The sequence below is a fragment of the Pantherophis guttatus genome, chromosome 1, assembly GCF_059756535.1.
Source record: "Pantherophis guttatus breed Tessera chromosome 1, ASM5975653v1, whole genome shotgun sequence".
Taxonomy (NCBI): Eukaryota; Metazoa; Chordata; class Lepidosauria; order Squamata; family Colubridae; genus Pantherophis; species Pantherophis guttatus.
The window spans coordinates 186,465,557-186,483,820 of NC_142063.1; the positions used below are offsets into that span (position 1 = coordinate 186,465,557).

The following is an 18,264-nucleotide window of genomic DNA, read 5'->3' on the forward strand; positions in this document are numbered from 1 at the left end:
CTGAGCAAAATGCTATCTCATGACAGCCAGCAATTCTATTCAGGCAAAGAATAATAATTTCAAACATTTTCATAAAAAGCATGGAAGTGTTTAAAATTTATTTTGTTTTAAAACCTATTTGTACCATTACTGTTATATATTTCTTCTCTTCTTCAACCTTTATCAAAACAGAAATTGATAGTCACTCTTTTTTTTTATACCTAGTGGTATGGACATCACAATCAATTACATATTATTGGTAAAGGATAGAACATTAATTTCTCTAAAAGTCTTGGATGCATTCCAGTTCTTGAGATCCAAGAATGTTGATAACTCTCAAGTTCAACTGACTACCTTAATATTCCAAACTGTGTTCTTACACTCATTTCTGCAATAACAATTGGTGAGACATGGAAATTTTTTTTTTATTGCAAAAGCTAGCCAGGAGTGGAGAAACATTACAGGCTGGTTGCTAACATCTTCTTTGCTTGAGAAGATACTTGAGTGAAGCGTTTTTAGATGATGACTTTTCTGAATTCATTTCAATGCTGATTAAAGCCAGATTGAGGGTAGAAACTGCCATGATTGTCCTTTCTTTCTTTGATAAGAGTGAGATGGCAGGTTAGAACCTAAATAGTCATCTTGGATTTCTCAATGGCTTTAGTATTCTACACCATCATATCTTTAAAGAGTTGTTAGCACCAGAGATACTGCTTTACAGTTGTTCTGTTTCTGTGTGGATGGCTATTTCATGGAGTAGAGTTGCATTATAATTGCACCATTAAATTTTTTAGCGCTCTTATTTCTTCTCCATAAAAGATTTCACATTGGTTTTTATCTGTTCTTCTATAAGTGAACACAGGAAGTTGATACTGTTCTTTCTGTAAAATAAGTTCTGTGAGCATTTTCCCAAACTGGAAACAAAAATGAGTCTCATATGTGTTTTGTTTGTTTTGTTCTTGAGAACACATATTTGGTTAGTGGATTCTAAGCAAATTCTGATCAAAGCTATGAAGTTCCAGGAAACATAGGATTGCAGTTTATATATTTTTCTCCTCTATGATTTATTTTTAATGTTTACTTCCCAAGAGAAAGACAAAAATGTCTAGCAATAGGAGTCATGGTGAAATACAAACTGCTTTGCCATTTTTTCCATATAGTCTTGATTTATTTTAGGAACTAGTTATTTGTTTTGTATATTTCTTTCATAAACTTGGCAAGAATGAACCTAGTGCCAATCTGCAAGGTGATTTTAATTAAATGGTTCTCAGTATGGTCCATATCCCCCCTCCAATGCCATATTTTTAGGGAGCCACAGTCTTTATATCATGTACCAGTCATTTATACTGTATCATATAGCCAGCAAAAGTCATCGAGAGTCAGGAGACATATAGATTTACTATATTTTTATTATGGTTGGTTCCACAGTTGTTTAGACTAGATTTGGTATTTTTATCCATCTATCAAGACCTTCCCAAGCACCTGGGATAGGCAGATGTTGTTCTTTGATGGCGTTAAAAGTATCATCACAGGATGTAGACTGTTTCAAGTAAAACTGTCTTTTGCAATTGACTGATCATGATTTTGTCAATGATATATATTGAGGGGTCCTTTTCTTGCAGACATTTCATTACCGTTAACTAGGTAACATCATCAGTGCTGGTAAGGAGTGGTGTTTGCTGTCAGTTTATATTCTGGTGTCTTGCCTGTTCATGTGGGTGGGGGCAGTCTTGGTTGTGTCTTTTAATGGCTGCTTTGTCAGAGTGCCAGCTTCTAGAAATTCCCTGGCATTTTTGGACTTGGCCTGATCTAGGATTGTCACATTTTCCCAACTGAAACTATGGTTAAATTTGTCTATATGTTGTGAAATTAAAGAACTTTCGTCATGTTTCAGGCCTGGGTACAGCACAGAAATGGCATTGGTCACGTTGGTGGATGATCTCTGGAGGGCTCGGGATAGGAGTTGCTCCTCTATCCTGGTCCTATGAGATCTCTCAGCGGCTTTTGATACCATTGACCATGGTATCATGTTGTGCCGATTGGAGGGGCTGGGGGTGGGGGGCACCGTTTTGTGGTGGTTCTCCTCCTACCTCTCTGACCGGTCGCAATCTGTGTTGACAGGGGGGCAGTGGTCGACCCCGAGGCACCTTGTTTGTGGGGTGCCGCAAGGGTCGGTCCTCTCGCCCCTTCTGTTCAACATTTATGTAAAGCCATTGGGTGAGATCATCCGTGGCTTCGGGGTGGAGTTCCATCAGTACGCTGATGACACCCAGCTGTACATCTCCACCCCAGGCAACCCCAACGATGCCCTTGAAGTGATGTCCCGGTGCCTGGAGGCCGTGCGGACCTGGATGGGTAGAAACAGGCTCTGACTCAACCCTTCCAAGACCAAGTGGCTGTGGCTTCCGGCGTCCTGATATAGCCAGCTGGTGCCATCACTGGTTATTGGGGGCGAATCACTGGCCCCCACGGAGAGGGCTCGCAACTTGGGCATCCTCCTGGATGCACGGCTGTCTTTAGAAGAGCATATGATGGCCGTGGCCAGGGGGGCTTTTTATCAGGTTCGCCTGATACACCAGTTGCGTCCCTTTCTAGATCGGGACTCCCTACGCATGGTCACTCAGGCACTCGTCACCTCCCGCTTGGACTACTGCAATGCTCTCTACATGGGGCTCCCCCTGGGGTGCACCCGGAGCCTCCAGCTGGTCCAGAATGCGGCCGCGCGGGGGATTATGGGAGCAACGGGGCGCTCCCATGTGACACCTCTCCCGCGCGAGCTGCACTGGCTCCCGGTGGTCTTCCGGGTGCGCTTCAAGGTGTTGGTGACCACCTTTAAAGCGCTCCATGGCTTAGGGCCAGGGTATTTACGAGACCACCTTCTGCCACCAATAGCCTCCCACCGGCCAGTATGCTCGCACAGAGAGGGCCTCCTCAGGGTGCCGTCCGCCAGACAATGTCGGCTGGCAACGCCCAGGGGGAGACCCTTCTCTGTGGCAGTGCCCGCCCTCTGGAACAACCTCCCCCCAGAAATACGTACAATACCAGACCTCCGGACTTTTCGTCGGGCCCTGAAAACTTATTTATTTCACCTAGCCGGGCTGGCTTGATCCCACTGTTTTGGTTAAATTTAATTGATTTTAATTGGGTTGTTTTAAATTGCAGCCAAAAATATTTAATTATTTTTAAACAGTTTTTAAATTTTGTATGTTCTGTTTATTCTGGCTGTTCACCGCCCTGAGTCCTGCTGGAGAAGGGCGGTATACAAATTAAAACAAACAAACAAACAAACAAACAAACAAACAAACAAACAAACAAATAAATAAATAAATAAATAAATGTCTTCTGACTGCCAGTTGATGTTCATGAAAGTGTTCTCTCAGTCTTCTGTCTGTTTGTCCTACATAGTGGTTGTTGTAGTTCTTACATTGTATGTTTTAGATGACTCTTGTTTTTTTCTCCTATGTGGTTGTAGAAGTCTATTTGTGGTATTCTTTATCATTATTATTCAGTTTAGAATAATCAGGTCTTCAGGAGAAAAATACAGCTCATGATTCATAGCACTGATTTAAAATAAAGACTTTGCAGGACCAAAAATTCTCTCTTAATCTTGTAAACGATTAGAAGGCCTATGGTATAAAAGAGTTATCTTCCTGTTTCCAGTAATTGAAATCTATAGCTCCATTACTCCCTCTTGCAAAGAACTTGAAAATCTTGGACTTTCCTCACTATTGATGTTTTGGACTTCTGTGAATATTCTCTTTTATTATTCCTTTCTGAATTGATGTATTGGATCATGTTGTTTTCCTGCCCCAGTAGTTTTTGATACTTTACAAAATTACTTTTACTTTTTGCTTTTGTACTTTTATAATTTTACTTCTGTCTTAGACCAAATGCAACAGCCCCATATTGTACTACTCCTATTTCATAATGGCTATCCTGGAGAAGCGGAGAAGCTGCCACACTAAGCCAGTATTGTGTTTGCTGCCTTATGGCATTTTCCATAGCAGGACCTATTGCTGCTTTTTCAAATGCAGACATAACTTCTGCCAGTATCATTCCTGGGCTTCTTCTCTCTTCAGCTCTTTCTTGCTATATGGTGGGTAACTTAGCTGAGTTCTGCTTCTACCCTAGTTTGTCTTTTTTATGTAATCCAGATACCCTACAGTATATCAACCTGGGACAATCACAAGCATAGAAGTAGGGGGATTTTTGAGAGACTATCTGCTGGTTCTCATACATATTTGCTAGCTTATTCTCCACAAGTACTGCATTATCTTCTTCTATGAGAGCAATTCAGACTGTTAAAGTAATTCTTCATTGTATCCATCCCAGAGATGTGATTGTCTTAAGAGCACAGCCTCACTAGCAGCAATTCAAAGATGATCTAAAGCTGCCAAGTCTGCCTTTACCTGCAAAAGCCATTTAATAATTTCTGAGGAGTGGAAATTGGGATATTGGTAGTGCAGCAGCAGCAGCTTTTCCCTTATCTTCTCTCTCTTTGCCACCATGTTGTTTTATAATTAGGGATTTCTTACATTTCTTTATATAATATTTTGAATAATAATCAAATGTTGGCTTGAATTCATAATATATCATAATACAGAATATAATTTGCAACTTACACACTCTATGACACATTTAAACACTCTGCACACCACATAGAACATCATAATTGCAATACTGATACACAGTAGGACTATGCAGTACTTCAGAAATAATTTTGAATGGAGGCCTTGGACTATGCAGGAGTCCAAACATAGTACAAGTCTGCATCAAAATTATGGTTGCTTTGAAGAATTAGAGACAGATGCTCTGCTTGTACTTCCTGAACATCAAAGCATCTTTTTCAGAATCACATTTAAAGTGCCATGCAGCCATAGCACTTGAATCAAAACCTTATCTATTCTAATAAGACCTAATGTTGGGGAAGAGAGAAAAAAGACCTAGCATGACATAAGATACAATAACAGAAAGAATAAGTGAAAAAAGTTTATTCAAAAGGAGCGAGGATGAAAAATATAATATCGTAAAATTTTCAATACTGGAATAAGAGTTTGTTGGAATGAAGATTTATGGAAAGAATAAGATATTGGAAAGGAGCATGAACAATTTTGACTCACTCTTCCATTTGCATGTTCCCACTACTAAATAATTCATTCTGTGACTGTCTTGGAAAGCCAAGCTAAGCTAAGCAGGTTAAGTGGTTAGATTCTTGCTTCACAGGACCTGCTTAAATGACAGTTCTGCAGTGCTTCGTATGGGGCTGTGGAATGGGTCACCTTCCCATTTGCAAGAACTCCCATCTTCTGCTTCATGGCTTACCCCTCCCTCTAAAAGCCAGGGTCTCGTGGCATTGGCTGGATATAAGGTTGGTGCAAAGAAGGGAAAGGAGGGATGGCTCAGTCGTTCAATATTGATTTTTCCCTGCCTTGGCATTTTTCATATACATACATTTTGCAAACCTATAATCACCCTTTCTATAGACCATTAAAATATTGAAATTGTTCTGAGATTGTTCAGGGTAATATCAATTCCATTTGGGTCCATCTGGAGAAATGTTGCTTTGCCTCAAAAAAAGGGGAATTCTCTGAAATCACCTGATGTGAGATCTAGCTGAACCTAATGCATGTTTAATATACCTATAGTTGGAGGACAAATTTAGATTAGGGATAAATTTAGACATCTAATTGAAATCATGAATTCTTGCAATATGCAGTTTAAAACCTCTGAAGCTGATCACTTACTTGTCTTCCAGGAGGTCCAGGTGGTCCGATAGGGCCAGTAGCACCTGGAAGTCCAGGTCCTCCCTGGGTATGAAAAAAAGGTTGAGAAATGATATCAGTAACACAGTTTCTTAGCCACTTTGCTATACAATGTCATAGTTTCCTACACTTGAACATGGCTCAGGAACCAAGCTGAAACAATTTTTTTTTAAAAAAAATAATTTTTATTAAACAGTTTATCTTTAAAAACAACACAAAAAACAATCACACATATATAAAAACAAAACATGTCAAAACATAATATATTGAACATTACATAACATTAATGGTAATTTTACAGCATTTCATATCAACTTACGTACTTTGCTTTTGTAGTTCTCTATTCTATCATTTCTATTTACTACTCTATAGTAGAATAATCGCATTACTCCGACATATATACAGTATATATATACACATGATAATATTCATTTGTTCTTATCTACACATTTATATTCGTTTATATTTACCTCTATTTATTTAATGTTGTTCAGTTACTTTAAGTTTCATCAATATTAAGTTAAACATTTCTTGTTCTGATTTCTATTTTCTAGCCAACTGTACATTTTATTCCATATTTCATAATACTCCAAATCCTCTCTCTCTTTTAACTCCATAGTCATTTTATCCATCTCTGCGCATTCTAGAATTTTCCTAATTACAGTTTTGTCTGACGGTATATTTTTTTGTTTCCAATTTTTTGCGAATGTGATTCTTGCTGCGATAAGTATGTGCAATATAATGTATTTAAGGTTTTTATTCATTTTCAGGTCCTAATAAAAACAATTCAGGTTTCAAATCTATTTTTTGCTTTGTAATTTCTTCCAACCATTTTTGAATTTGACACCAATACTTCCTTGTGATGGGGCACGTCCACCACATATGGTAGAATGTTCTGGGTTTATAGTTACATCTCCAACAATTAGGTGATAAGTTGGGATACATCTTGGCCAATCAAACCAAAATTTAGCTCATTTCCCCTTTATGTCTCATTGTAATCTCTGACATTGCTGTAATGGTGATATTCAAAGGCATCTTTGGCATATAAAGGCATATCTTAGCCTTTATACAAATGGCACTCAACCACTAGATAATTAATTCTGATTATTTTCTTCATTATCTTTTCCAGTCCTAAACTATTTTCTTTAATATGGGGCAAACAAAATTGTGCCCAATATGTTCATTCATTGGTATCCACATCACAGACAGAATATGTCAAGCTCTCTCCTAGTAATTTTTAGTGTTGATATTATCCTTTTCACAATTGCCATATCTTGGGTGAATATTTCCATTAAATTATCCATCAGGACTTCAAAATTTCTTTCCAGATTAGTCCAGATCCTCAAAGGAAGCAACATGCCCAGGATACTAAAGTTGATCGGGGCAGTCCAAGTATCTCCTATCTTTGTAGATTCTTCTATGCCCCTTCACTTCTGCAGAGTTATATGGTATTTTGCTATTTATATTCCTAACTTTTCAATTCTGTTTTTCTGATGGATTTAGGGGGGTAAAGATGATCCACAGAGGGTATAGAAATGCAAGTCACTCCCTTCTCCAAGGTTTCTACAATAACAAACAAGATTCTCCTTTGCCTCCTCTCATCACCCCACCATTTATCAAAATTGTGAACTTTGCTAGTTAGAATAAAACTTACTGGTAATCCAGGATGCCCAGGCAATCCTTTCTCACCCTTTTGAAAACCATCTGGCAGGATTCCAACAATTTCTCCTGGGTCTCCCTATATAACACAGATTTAAAAATAATAGTTTACAATTAGTACAAGAGCATTGCTGCTGCTGTTCACCTGTTTGAGTGAAAATTGAGTACTTTAACTTATCAATAATCATAATTAATTTTAAATGTTACATTTGATGCTATATTAAGATTTTTAAGGATTTCATTAAAATATTGCAAAATAACAAGAAAACTTTTTGAGGTCTTTAAGATGGATTTTCTTTTCTTGTTCTTCTTCACCAAAAGAACAAGACATGGACAAGACAGAAATAGAGATAAAACAGAAATCTAATTATTATCTAGTTCAGGGGTGTCAAACTCATGTCATTGTGGCAGCATCACGTGATGTATTGGGACTTTGGGCGTGGGCATGGCCAGTGTGTGACGTATCTGGCCTGGGAGTTTGACAGTCCTGATCTAGTTATACAATACTTTTTGTCCCATGGAAGTTTTTAAAACCCCTGGTGGCACAGTGGTTAGAATGCAATATTGCACGCTGACTTTGCCTACAGCCATGAATTCAATCCTGATCAAGCTTGAGGTTGACTCAGACTTCCATCCTTCCGAGGTCAAGAAAATGAGGACCCAGACTGATGGGGCAATATGATGATTCTGTAAACCGCTTAAAGAGTGCTGTAAAGCACTGTGAAGTGGTATATAGATCTAAGTGCTCTTGCTATTGTTATCTTTTATACTTCTTTTTCTTTAAGAGCTGCAGTGGTTAGACAGCAGTACTGCAGGCTACTTCTGCTGATCACCGGCTGCCAGCAGTTTGGCAGATAGAATCTCACCAGGCTCAAGGTTGACTCAGCCTTCCATCCTTCTGAGGTCGGTAAAATGAGGACCCAGATTGTTGGGGGCAATATGCTGACTCTGTAAACTGCTTAGAGAGGGCTGGAAAGCACTGTGAAGCTGTATATAAGTCTAAGTGCTATTGCTATTCTACTTGCCCTTCAGATTGATAGTAAACTTTAAAAATGTACAAAAGAGGGACAAAATTATTGGTTGCAAAAGGGAGCTGACCGGTTCCATTAGTTGCATCCTTTTATTTAAAAAAATGATGATTCTCCTTATTTTTTGAGAACTGGACTTTTTTTTAATAGTGTTTCAGCAATTCTACATGAAAACCACAGGTGAGATCTTTGACCCACCTATCTGATATATGTTTAAACAGAACCTGAGCAAAAATAGGTGCCTACTGTGGAGCCCTCCTCTCAATGCTAAACTACGTAGTTCTTCCAATCCTTCCTGTGAATTCAATGGAAAAGTTGTAACTGAACAAAAATGCTTCTTTTGGAAAGAATTTTACAGTATGGTTGGAGCAATGGAGCAGTCTGTCATAATGAAAGAAACTGACCATTTTTCTTTGGAAAAAAAAGATACTCATGCAGAGCTCCCAACTGGAATCTTTCCTCAGTCTGGATGAAGGTCTATTCTTATTTCCTGTGACATATTCTGTCATTATATTTGCCTCATGGCTTCTTTTGTGGTAAATGGCCCATTAAAAACCTCAGGAAAGGGGATTATTTTTAAAAGCAGGAAACTTGCATCAGGCCCCACTTCCAATCAGAGTGTGTTCTCTGCAGCTCCTTTTTCCCCAAAGAGAAATGAAGTATGTTTTTCCAAAAAAAGAAAAAAAAATCCAATAAGGCAATTGATTCTTTGTTCTCAGAGAGGAAAGGATGCTAGCTCCAAATTTAGAACCGGCAACATAAGGACTGCTAATATTTTACAAGGGAGAGGAGAACCTATTGCTCAGGCAACATCATCCAGGAAACTGGTTTTTCCTTTCTGTTTTTACAATGAGAGGCAACTCTTGGTTTTCTTTAATAAATCAAGCTGTTCATTATTCTGTGACATTTTGAGTTAGCCCAAATGCGTAACCTTCTATGGATGTTAGGGTTTTTTCCCTATGACCAATTGAACAAATGATTTTTTGAATTCTGTTAGAGTAGCAAATCCACATATCATGTAAACAATAGATGATAGGTATATTCTTAACTAGAAAATGTACCTTTATTCCTGGAACTCCTTGAGGTCCCTAGAAAATATAACATTGTCTGAGAAATTTAAAAATAGCCAGATGTTTTAATTATCAAGTTACACAATTAAATTATGAATTGCAAACTGAGCCATCAATTTTCATATTTATTTTTTTGTTATACTTGTTTTGATTTCAGTTAAAACAAATGATTTTAAAATGCTTACGAGATTGCCAGGTAAGCCAGGTAAGCCAGGTGGGCCAAGAGGACCTCTTTCTCCCTAATGGAAGAGAAAAAATGTCTTTAATTTATGGATTTTTAAAAAGAGCTTCAAAATACTTGTTTAAAACAGTTTACCTTTGTTCCATTGCATCCTGGGATCCCAGGAGGACCAGGGGGGCCATCTCCTCCAGGGATGCCCTGAGGTTCAGAAAGGATACAGAAAAGCAAACAGTGGTCAGTAGGTTATTCCTACTGAAATAAAACCTTAACTGTGATTCAACTGCAACCTTGGTTTTATACCCACCGGAAGGCCAGGATTCCCAGGATAGCCTGCTGAACCAGGGGGACCCTAAGATTTGAGGAAATGATAAAAAGAATGTAAATAGTTTCTCAAGAAATAGTTTCTCCTCAACATTCATGAGGGACATTTTAAACCGTCAGAAACACATATAACAACAGTCACATTCTCAACCATTTTTTTTAGTTTTAGTTTTAATAAAAGTAGATGAAAGTAGTGCTGTACCATAAGGTCTGCCCTTTCATGTTAGTATGAACATCGTAACACATATAGAACAGGGGAAGGACGTGATGTCATGATGCCGCTTTTGTAATTCTGAACTCCATCGGCATTCCCCTCCAAAACACCATTGCCAAGTATTGGCAAAAAGTCCATTAAGGGTTTCCAGAATTAAATCCAGGAATAATATCCTTGTCCTGGTTGTTTTTCATTGACATTTATAATTCCACTTTAACAATTAACTCTGTTTTATATTCCACCATTTCTTTATTTTTCAATATTTCTATATTTTTTGAGATTTTTCTCTTCCTCGTCTTTGACATTTTTAACTTCTTTAAAGTCTTCAAGAAATATGTTGGAACTATAGAAATTATTGCTGTGAATTTAGTTGTAAGTTTCTCTCCTAATTCCTCAAAGATACTTTGAAATGAAGTGTCTGTTATTTTGCAAGTTTCACTGTTCCTTTTCCCTACTGGAGCTTTAGGTTACTGAACTGTCCCATTTTCATACTGTATTCACAAAATCTCAGGCTTGTTTTGTTTTATTTACTCAACATTTTCAAAGTTCATTGTAAGTTCTAATACTCCAAATTTGTCTGGTTCTTTGAAAGACCTCTTTAACTTTACATTAATTGTAGATCCAAAAGTGAGATTTGACTAATCTAATGTTCTTTAAGGCTGTGCTACATTTAATGGCTTGATGGTTTCCCTCATCTCCCAGTGCTCAGACTATGGGAGAAACCCTGTCCTGCCATCTGGTGCATATGTGAGTGCTCCCTCATCCTCACCTTGTCCAAAGAAGTTCTATTGGACTGAGTTTGCTACCAGTCCATTGGTTATTGCTGCATTATTACCACTTTGTTGTCTCTGCACTTTCAGAGATGTCTATCTGCCATTTTTCTCATCCAGAAGCCAGTACCTGTTTGAATTTAGGATGATGCTGAATGAGTAATATTTACAACCAATCCTCAATGTTACAGCCATCATTGTACCCCACAGTCTCATGATCATGGGTCAAGTGCTCTGCAACCGGCCTGGATTTCTAACTATTGAATGTCCCTCAGTCCATGGTTGCGATTTGCCACCTTTTCTGCAGGCTTTCCGCAAGCAAAGTGAATTGGGAAGCTGGCAAGATGCCAGAAATCGTGGTTACGTGAAGTCCTTGCATTACAATCAATGGTGATTCATTTAACTATTGTAACCGGGGTCTATTGGAACTGCTTTTGCCAAGAGGCATGGTCATGTGATGTTATACTTTATGACATTGCTTAGTGATGAAAAATCTTACCGCTTCAAGTAAGGGCTACCTGCAATCACTTGAGAAGATATAATCAATTTTTCGGATGCTGGGAAAATCGAAATCAGTTGAAACAGAGGCTGATAAACAAGGTGGGTAGATGCTATCATGAGGCACTTGCATGAACTTCTAAACTCAGAGAAGCATTTATTCTCTGACAATCCTTGAGCACTGCAACTTCAGATCCCAACCGCCAAAAGATATTTAAGCCACCAAAGTATTCTCATTTTTTTAATGGAAGTATATTTCATTCTTCTTTAAATATTTTAGCTAGATTGTTTAGCTAAAAACTGTTGAATACTTTCTTGTTCTTACTTGCAAACAACAGATCAAATGACACCTTTGCCCAGTAAGATTTAAGTGTAAATAGCTACTTCACTGTCATTTTCACATCATTCAGCATTAACACTGATTACCATTAAGTAGATCAAACAGCATTCTAGTAAGAAAATGAAAAAGTAATTATAAACACTTGGAACTTGCTAATTGTGCTCTATAAAGTGTCATGCACATTACCATGTAATAAATACAACAAATTAAGAATGACTAACATGTTCAATGCTACTTTTAAAAAACTGAAAACTGAGCAGAATGCAGTGTATTTGATTATAACCTAGTGTGTTACATGCACCCAGTTATTGTGATTCGTAATTCATGACTAATGGTTTGGAGTGTTATGTAAACCAGGCTACTATGGCTTATTACACAAACCACAACTAGCATGATATGTATAGCAGCAAAAATGTTTCATGCAAACTTACTCTAGTTCCTTTTGTTCCTGGTAGTCCTGGTTCTCCAGTATCACCCTATAGAGAGATACAAACTTGTTTGTTTATTGTTATCAGGATTTCAAGTACCATTCTGCAAGTTAATGTTTGGCATAAGGTTCATTTTACCTTTGTTCCAGAAGCTCCTGGAGGCCCTTCTGGTCCTTGTACTCCAGGAAATCCAACCAAGCCTTGTAAACCTGGCAAACCTCTTTCACCCTGTGAAAATTAAATGCACAATATGTAATATATATGTGATATATGTATTTCCTTTGACACCCAAAATGATGATGATGTTGGTGGTGGTGGTGGTGGAGGAGGAAGAGGAGGAAGAAGAGGAGGAAGAAGAGGAGGAGGAGGAAGAAGAAGAAGAAGAAGAAGAAGAGGAAGAGGAAGAGGAAGAGGAAGAGGAAGAAGAAGAAGAAGAAGAAGAAGAAGAAGAAGAAGAAGAAGAAGAAGAAGAAGAAGAAGAAGAAGAAGAAGAAGAAGAATCTACTTCTTAATGTCATGAAGTCAGAAAGGACATTGCTACTGGAACATCAATGAGGTAAAAAAAAAGGGCTAAATTACATTTTTTCGCATTCATAAGGCAGAGTCCCCTGTTCTGGGTTTACCATTTATATTTGTAAAGATATTAATGCAACTAAAAATGATGCATAAGTCCATTATGTTTAAGATCTTTCACATCAATCTGGAAATGAGTACAAAATTAAGACTTTGACACTTTTTTATCATTCCCCCTCCATCTCTGTTTTGCTTTTTTATTTGTTTACATGCCGATAAAACAATTTCCATTAGGGTAGCCATGTTACTGTTTTGCTAAAAAAACAAAAGTCATGTGCTACTTTAAATTATAATCTCAAATAGATCATAGTCCCTTTTATCAGACAAATTTGTGATTTTATCAGAATTTGTGGTTTCAAATTGTGACATTTTCTTAGCTAATAGCATAGTGTAATCAAAGAACTTAATTAAAATTATAATACTTCTTCAGTTACAAATACAAAGGTTTAATATTTGCAGAATACTCAGTTTGAAAAACAAATAAAAACTTAGAACTAGTTTACCACAAGATCCCAAAATTCTATTACAGCATATTATAACTGATTACCAGCAGAGTAATTCTAATAGTACTTTGGAATAGTTCAATAACCCCAATGCCTGTCCATTGACAGTAGATTAACACTTCAAGATGGAAAAGCATTCTGGTTGAAATAGGAAGTAGTTTAGATCAATATCTGGGTTATTTACATTTCATTTGGTATCAGGGAGGTAACAGAAGGCAAGGAGAGATGGTAATTCACATTACATCTCTCTACACCAGTGATGGGATTCAAATTCTTTTACTACCGGTTCTGTGGGCATGGCTTGGTGGGTGTGGCTTGGTGGGTATGACAGAGGAAGGATACTGCAAAATCCCCATTTCCTCTGATCAGCTGGGACTCGGGAGGCAGAGAATAGATGGGGGTGGGGCCAGTCAGAGGTGGTATTTACCAGTTCTCTGAACTACTCAAAATTTCTGCTACCAGTTCTCCAGAACTGCTCAGAACCTGCTGAATACCACCTCTGCTCTACACTATACCACCAAAACAGTTTTGAATCCTTCCTACATACAAATCAGAAAATTGCATCCAAAGAGGCTGTTCTTCCTTCAAGACTGAAGTCTTGTCTTTAACCTCAAAGAGAGAAAATAAATGACAATTTCTGCAACACTTTGCAGGCTATAAGATTGCAGCCTAAATCAGTTTAATTGAATAATTTATACTGTACATATTTCTTATGCATTTCTATTTAATATAAAACATTTGCAACTTCATTAACAAGAAGAGCAGTAGCAAGCAATATTCATAACTTCATCTTCTTTGTTAATAGTGTACAATATATTTTAATTAGCAAACTATATTTCAGCAAAAGTTGTAAGAGAGTTTGAGAGTATGATGTCTGCAAGGGTTTTCTGAGAACTATTGTCCAGGATATGCCTCTTTTTACCAGTTTTCAGCTCTTTTGGACTAGGCACAAAAGCAGTTTCAAAGAATAACATTAGAAACAGTTGGCCAGTCCTAATAACATTTTCTTTAAACTCTGGTATCAAATTCCAAGGTTTCTTAAACTTCAGTTTTTAAAGAGCAGGACGGAGTGGGGGGGGAGGAAGTGTGAGGGTAAAGGTTCGTTCTCTGAGCTTCTGGGTTGGTTTCTGAACATTTAGTTACCAGGCTAGGTAACATTTTTCAGAGTTTAGGGGATGTCAGTGTTCTTCTGCTTATAAGGGTTTCAGATATGGGTGTGTCAAGTGAGGATCCAGTGATGGGTCAGCTGTGAGTCATCAGTGATGGGTCTTGTGATGGGTGTTGTGATAAGGAGGTTACATCAGGCCAGGGTCATTGGGAGGTGAACTGCTGGTGGGCAGGGTTTGCATGGGTTGGTTGAGGGTCAGTTCCGTCTCTGGTTGCCTGTGGGGTTGATTTGGATTCTGAGGGGTCGTAGGCTAGTTGTAAGTCAATGTGTCTGCTGATAGAATTACTTGTGGAGTGCCAGGCTTCGATGAACACACAAGCATGGCAGGTGGCAGCATGGCTGATGATTTTTGTGTTGCTCCAATTGAACTGCTGCTGTTTGGTATCAGTGTGGGTAGAGATTAAGGATTTAGGATCATGGCGTTTGACTGCCATCCAGTATTAGTGGATCCTGTTTTTTAATTGATGTGATGTTTGCCTAAGGTGACCAGACGTCCCGCTTTTGGCGGGACAGTCCCGATTTTTAGCAATTTGTCCCGCGTCCCGCGGCGTTTTAAAAAAGTCCTGATTTTTCATTCTGCCTCCTGAGTCCCAGCTGATGGCTAGAGGGAAAAAAAACTGTTTAAACTCTTGCCGCAGGGCTTCAAAGGGCCGACCTATAGCTGATCAGTGTTAAAAGAAAACAAATGAGTAGACCCATGCCTGCAAAAATAGAAAAAACAGCCCCTTACAGCTTCCGCATAGGTTAATTGGCTGCAAAGAGTTCCTGGAGCAGATTTTTCCCCCCCTAGCTATGCTGAAAAAGCGAAAGTGAAAGTAAAGCTGCAACGTGACAAAATGAGGCAGAGAGAGATTTCTTTTTCCTCACCAAAAAAGGTAGGTGCAAAACTGCAAACAATGGGAAATTTAGGGCAAAAGAGGAGAGTTCAAGATTTTAAAACACAAAAGAAAAAAAGCTCTATTTAACTAGGGAATTGTAATAATTGAGATACTATTAATAATTGTATATTGTGTTGAAAGCAGAAATGGTTAAGTTGTGGTTTGGAGGAATATATAGGGGAAATTATTTGGTTTATTATTATTGGTAAATATAATTAATTGATTTGTAAGAAATTGGATTGCATGGAAATAATTGGAATATTCATGTTCATATTGATTAATATACAAAAAAGATAGTTATATAACTAATTGATTTATATTAAAATGTTGAATTTGTATTAAACAACTGTATTACATAATTACATAATTAACCAATGTGAGGATGGATATAAAAATAGATGACAATGGGAAGGGGTATAATATAGAATAGAAGGGAAAAATTGAATTTGATTAAGATTAGAGATGAGGATGAAGGGTAATATTGGTTTTTTTAAAAAATAGATGAGGAATAAATATGGCAAAAAGGAAATATAGAAATTGTAAATTTAATTGAAATGACTAAACACTGTTTAAATTTGTGAACCAGCCAAATATTCTGTTCAAAGAAAATACATTGTATGTTTGTATGTGTGTTTCTAATTATTGCTATTTATTTATATTTGTTCTCTTTTATTCTTTAAAGTTTAACAATTCATTCTTTATCTTAATATCTTTATATTTGCTTGGGGTTGGCTTTCTTCCCTTTCATCTTTTTTATTGTACAGCAATCTTTCTCCTCAAACCTACCACCTCTCTCTTTCTTTCCTTCTTACTTTCTCTTCCCCCCACCCTCTTTTTCTCCTCCCTACTTCCTCTTCCTTTCTCCTTCTCCTCCTCTCTTCCTCCCTCTCTTACCCTCACTCCTACTCTAATTTCCCTTCCTTCATCCCTCTCTATTGCTGTATCCTTTAATGCATATGGACTACTCAGAGGGCTGAAAAAGTTATTTTTGACTGGTCCTCGCACTTTTGACCAGTCCTCGAACTTATGACTGTCCTCACATTTTACGTTTGTTGCCCTATCTTATCACCATGATGAAGAGAAGCAGTTGTGAAATGAGTGACATGGTTGTTAAGAATGCTGCACGGGCATAAATGTGAGGATGGTCATAAGTGTGAGGACCAGTCAAAAGTGCGAGGACCTGTCAGAAATGACTTTTTTCAGCCCTCTGGTTAGTCCTTTTGTGCATATGGACTACTCAGAGGGCTGAAAAAGTTATTTTTGACTGGTCCTCGCACTTTTGACCAGTCCTCGAACTTACGACTGTCCTCACATTTTACATTTTTGCCCTATCTTGTCATCATGGTGAAGAGAAGCAGTTGTGAAATGAGTGACATGGTTGTTAAGAATGCTGCACAGGCATAAATGTGAGGATGGTCATAAGTGTGAGGACCAGTCAAAAGTGCGAGGACCTGTCAGAAATGACTTTTTTCAGCCCTCTGAGTAGTCCCTATACACATAGCCATTGGCCACCCGGTCACATGACCAGCTAGCCATGCCCACCAGTCACATGACCTCCAAGCCATGCCCACAAAATAAGCCACGCCCACAATGGTGTCCCTCTTTACCAATGTTAAAATCTGGTCACCTTATGTTTGCCCCATGTATAACTGGTTGCAATGGGTACAGTTGATTTTTTAGATTACATTGTTTCTTTCATCCTTCTGTATTTTGCCTTTGGTTCTGGATAATTCCTGGTGGAATGTGGCTGAGGGTTTGTGGGCTATTGTTATTCCTAGAGGTTAGAGGATACTGGCTGTCATTTCTGATGCCCCTTTTGTGTATGGTAAAGTTAGTTTTTGTGTGGTGGTTGCTGTGTGGTGACCCATCACAAGACTCACTGATGACTCACAGATGACCCATCACTGTGATGCTACAAAAAATTCTTAATCTTAATTCTTAATCTTTAAATTCTGGGGCAAGGAATCATTATTTAGTTTATTACCATTAATGGTAAAAGAAACATAGGAGGAAGAATGTAGGCCATTGAATTCAATCTCTTTCTTAGTGCAGAAATCCAAATTAAATATTGAAGATTGATGGCTATTATGCTTCAAATATTGTGTTTATTTTAAGCACCACTCATTAAAAAGTTAAAAGAAATTGGAACATGCAATGAGAATGCTAATGAGAATAAACAGGAGATTGGATACATCAATTTTACAATGAATGACTGAAGGAACTGAATAATGTTTAGCCTTAAGAAGAAGATTGAAGATGACCAGACAGGATATGATAACACCCTTCAGAAAAATGAAAGAATGTTATAAGAAGAGCACAACTTGCTCAGAATATGGAATAATTTTCAATGTTGGGGATGCTTTAATTTGGATTTTTACAGAAATGGGGAGTGGAATTTGACCCTGAGATTCTATGATATTTATCTTTGATAGAATCTCTTATCCATTACCACTGGTAGCAGTTTATTATGTATCATTATGCTGGTACTTACGTTCAATAAAACATAGAATAAAAGAATACAATAAAATAACTATTGATAAAATAATTTATTACAATTAATTATAACATAAAATAAGCCAGTTACTACCCGCTGTGAACCGGTAGTAAAGGTAAGTAGAACCCACCCTTGAAGTACAGGTAATCCTTTTTTAGCATTCGTTCCAATGAAATGGTCACTAAGTGAAAATATGACTGAAAAAGAGAGACATTACATAAATTGCTGGTTGTTTTCATCTCATTTAGATAAGGATGTCTTATGCAGCAATGCCAGTGTTACTTTCATTATATTGTGCATTGTCATCAGGTGCAGAAATATGGGTGTGATTTATTACTGTTGTATTTGCAAATGGTCACTATCCAAGGTAGTTTCTAAATGAGAACTATTTTTAATGG

General features: G+C 37.7%; 1 protein-coding gene across 3 annotated transcripts in view; it reads right to left on the bottom strand.

The window, feature by feature from the left end:
- COL4A1 (collagen type IV alpha 1 chain) overlaps window positions 1–18,264 on the bottom strand; it is a 161,894-nt gene that overhangs the window by 101,543 nt on the left and 42,087 nt on the right. For 2 of the 3 annotated variants that reach the window (XM_087886329.1, XM_034426848.3), the window contains exons 3-10: window positions 12,389–12,478; window positions 12,254–12,298; window positions 9,984–10,028; window positions 9,815–9,877; window positions 9,684–9,737; window positions 9,490–9,516; window positions 7,396–7,479; window positions 5,724–5,786 (exon numbers count right to left, since the gene is read on the bottom strand). Coding sequence is in view for 2 of the 3 variants with exons in the window: in XM_034426848.3 (XP_034282739.2) it covers window positions 5,724–5,786; window positions 7,396–7,479; window positions 9,490–9,516; window positions 9,684–9,737; window positions 9,815–9,877; window positions 9,984–10,028; window positions 12,254–12,298; window positions 12,389–12,478 (471 nt within the window). In the remaining variant the exon portion in view is untranslated. The remainder of the gene's footprint in view (window positions 1–5,723; window positions 5,787–7,395; window positions 7,480–9,489; window positions 9,517–9,683; window positions 9,738–9,814; window positions 9,878–9,983; window positions 10,029–12,253; window positions 12,299–12,388; window positions 12,479–18,264) is intronic. The other variant, XM_087886327.1, reaches the window with a different exon arrangement.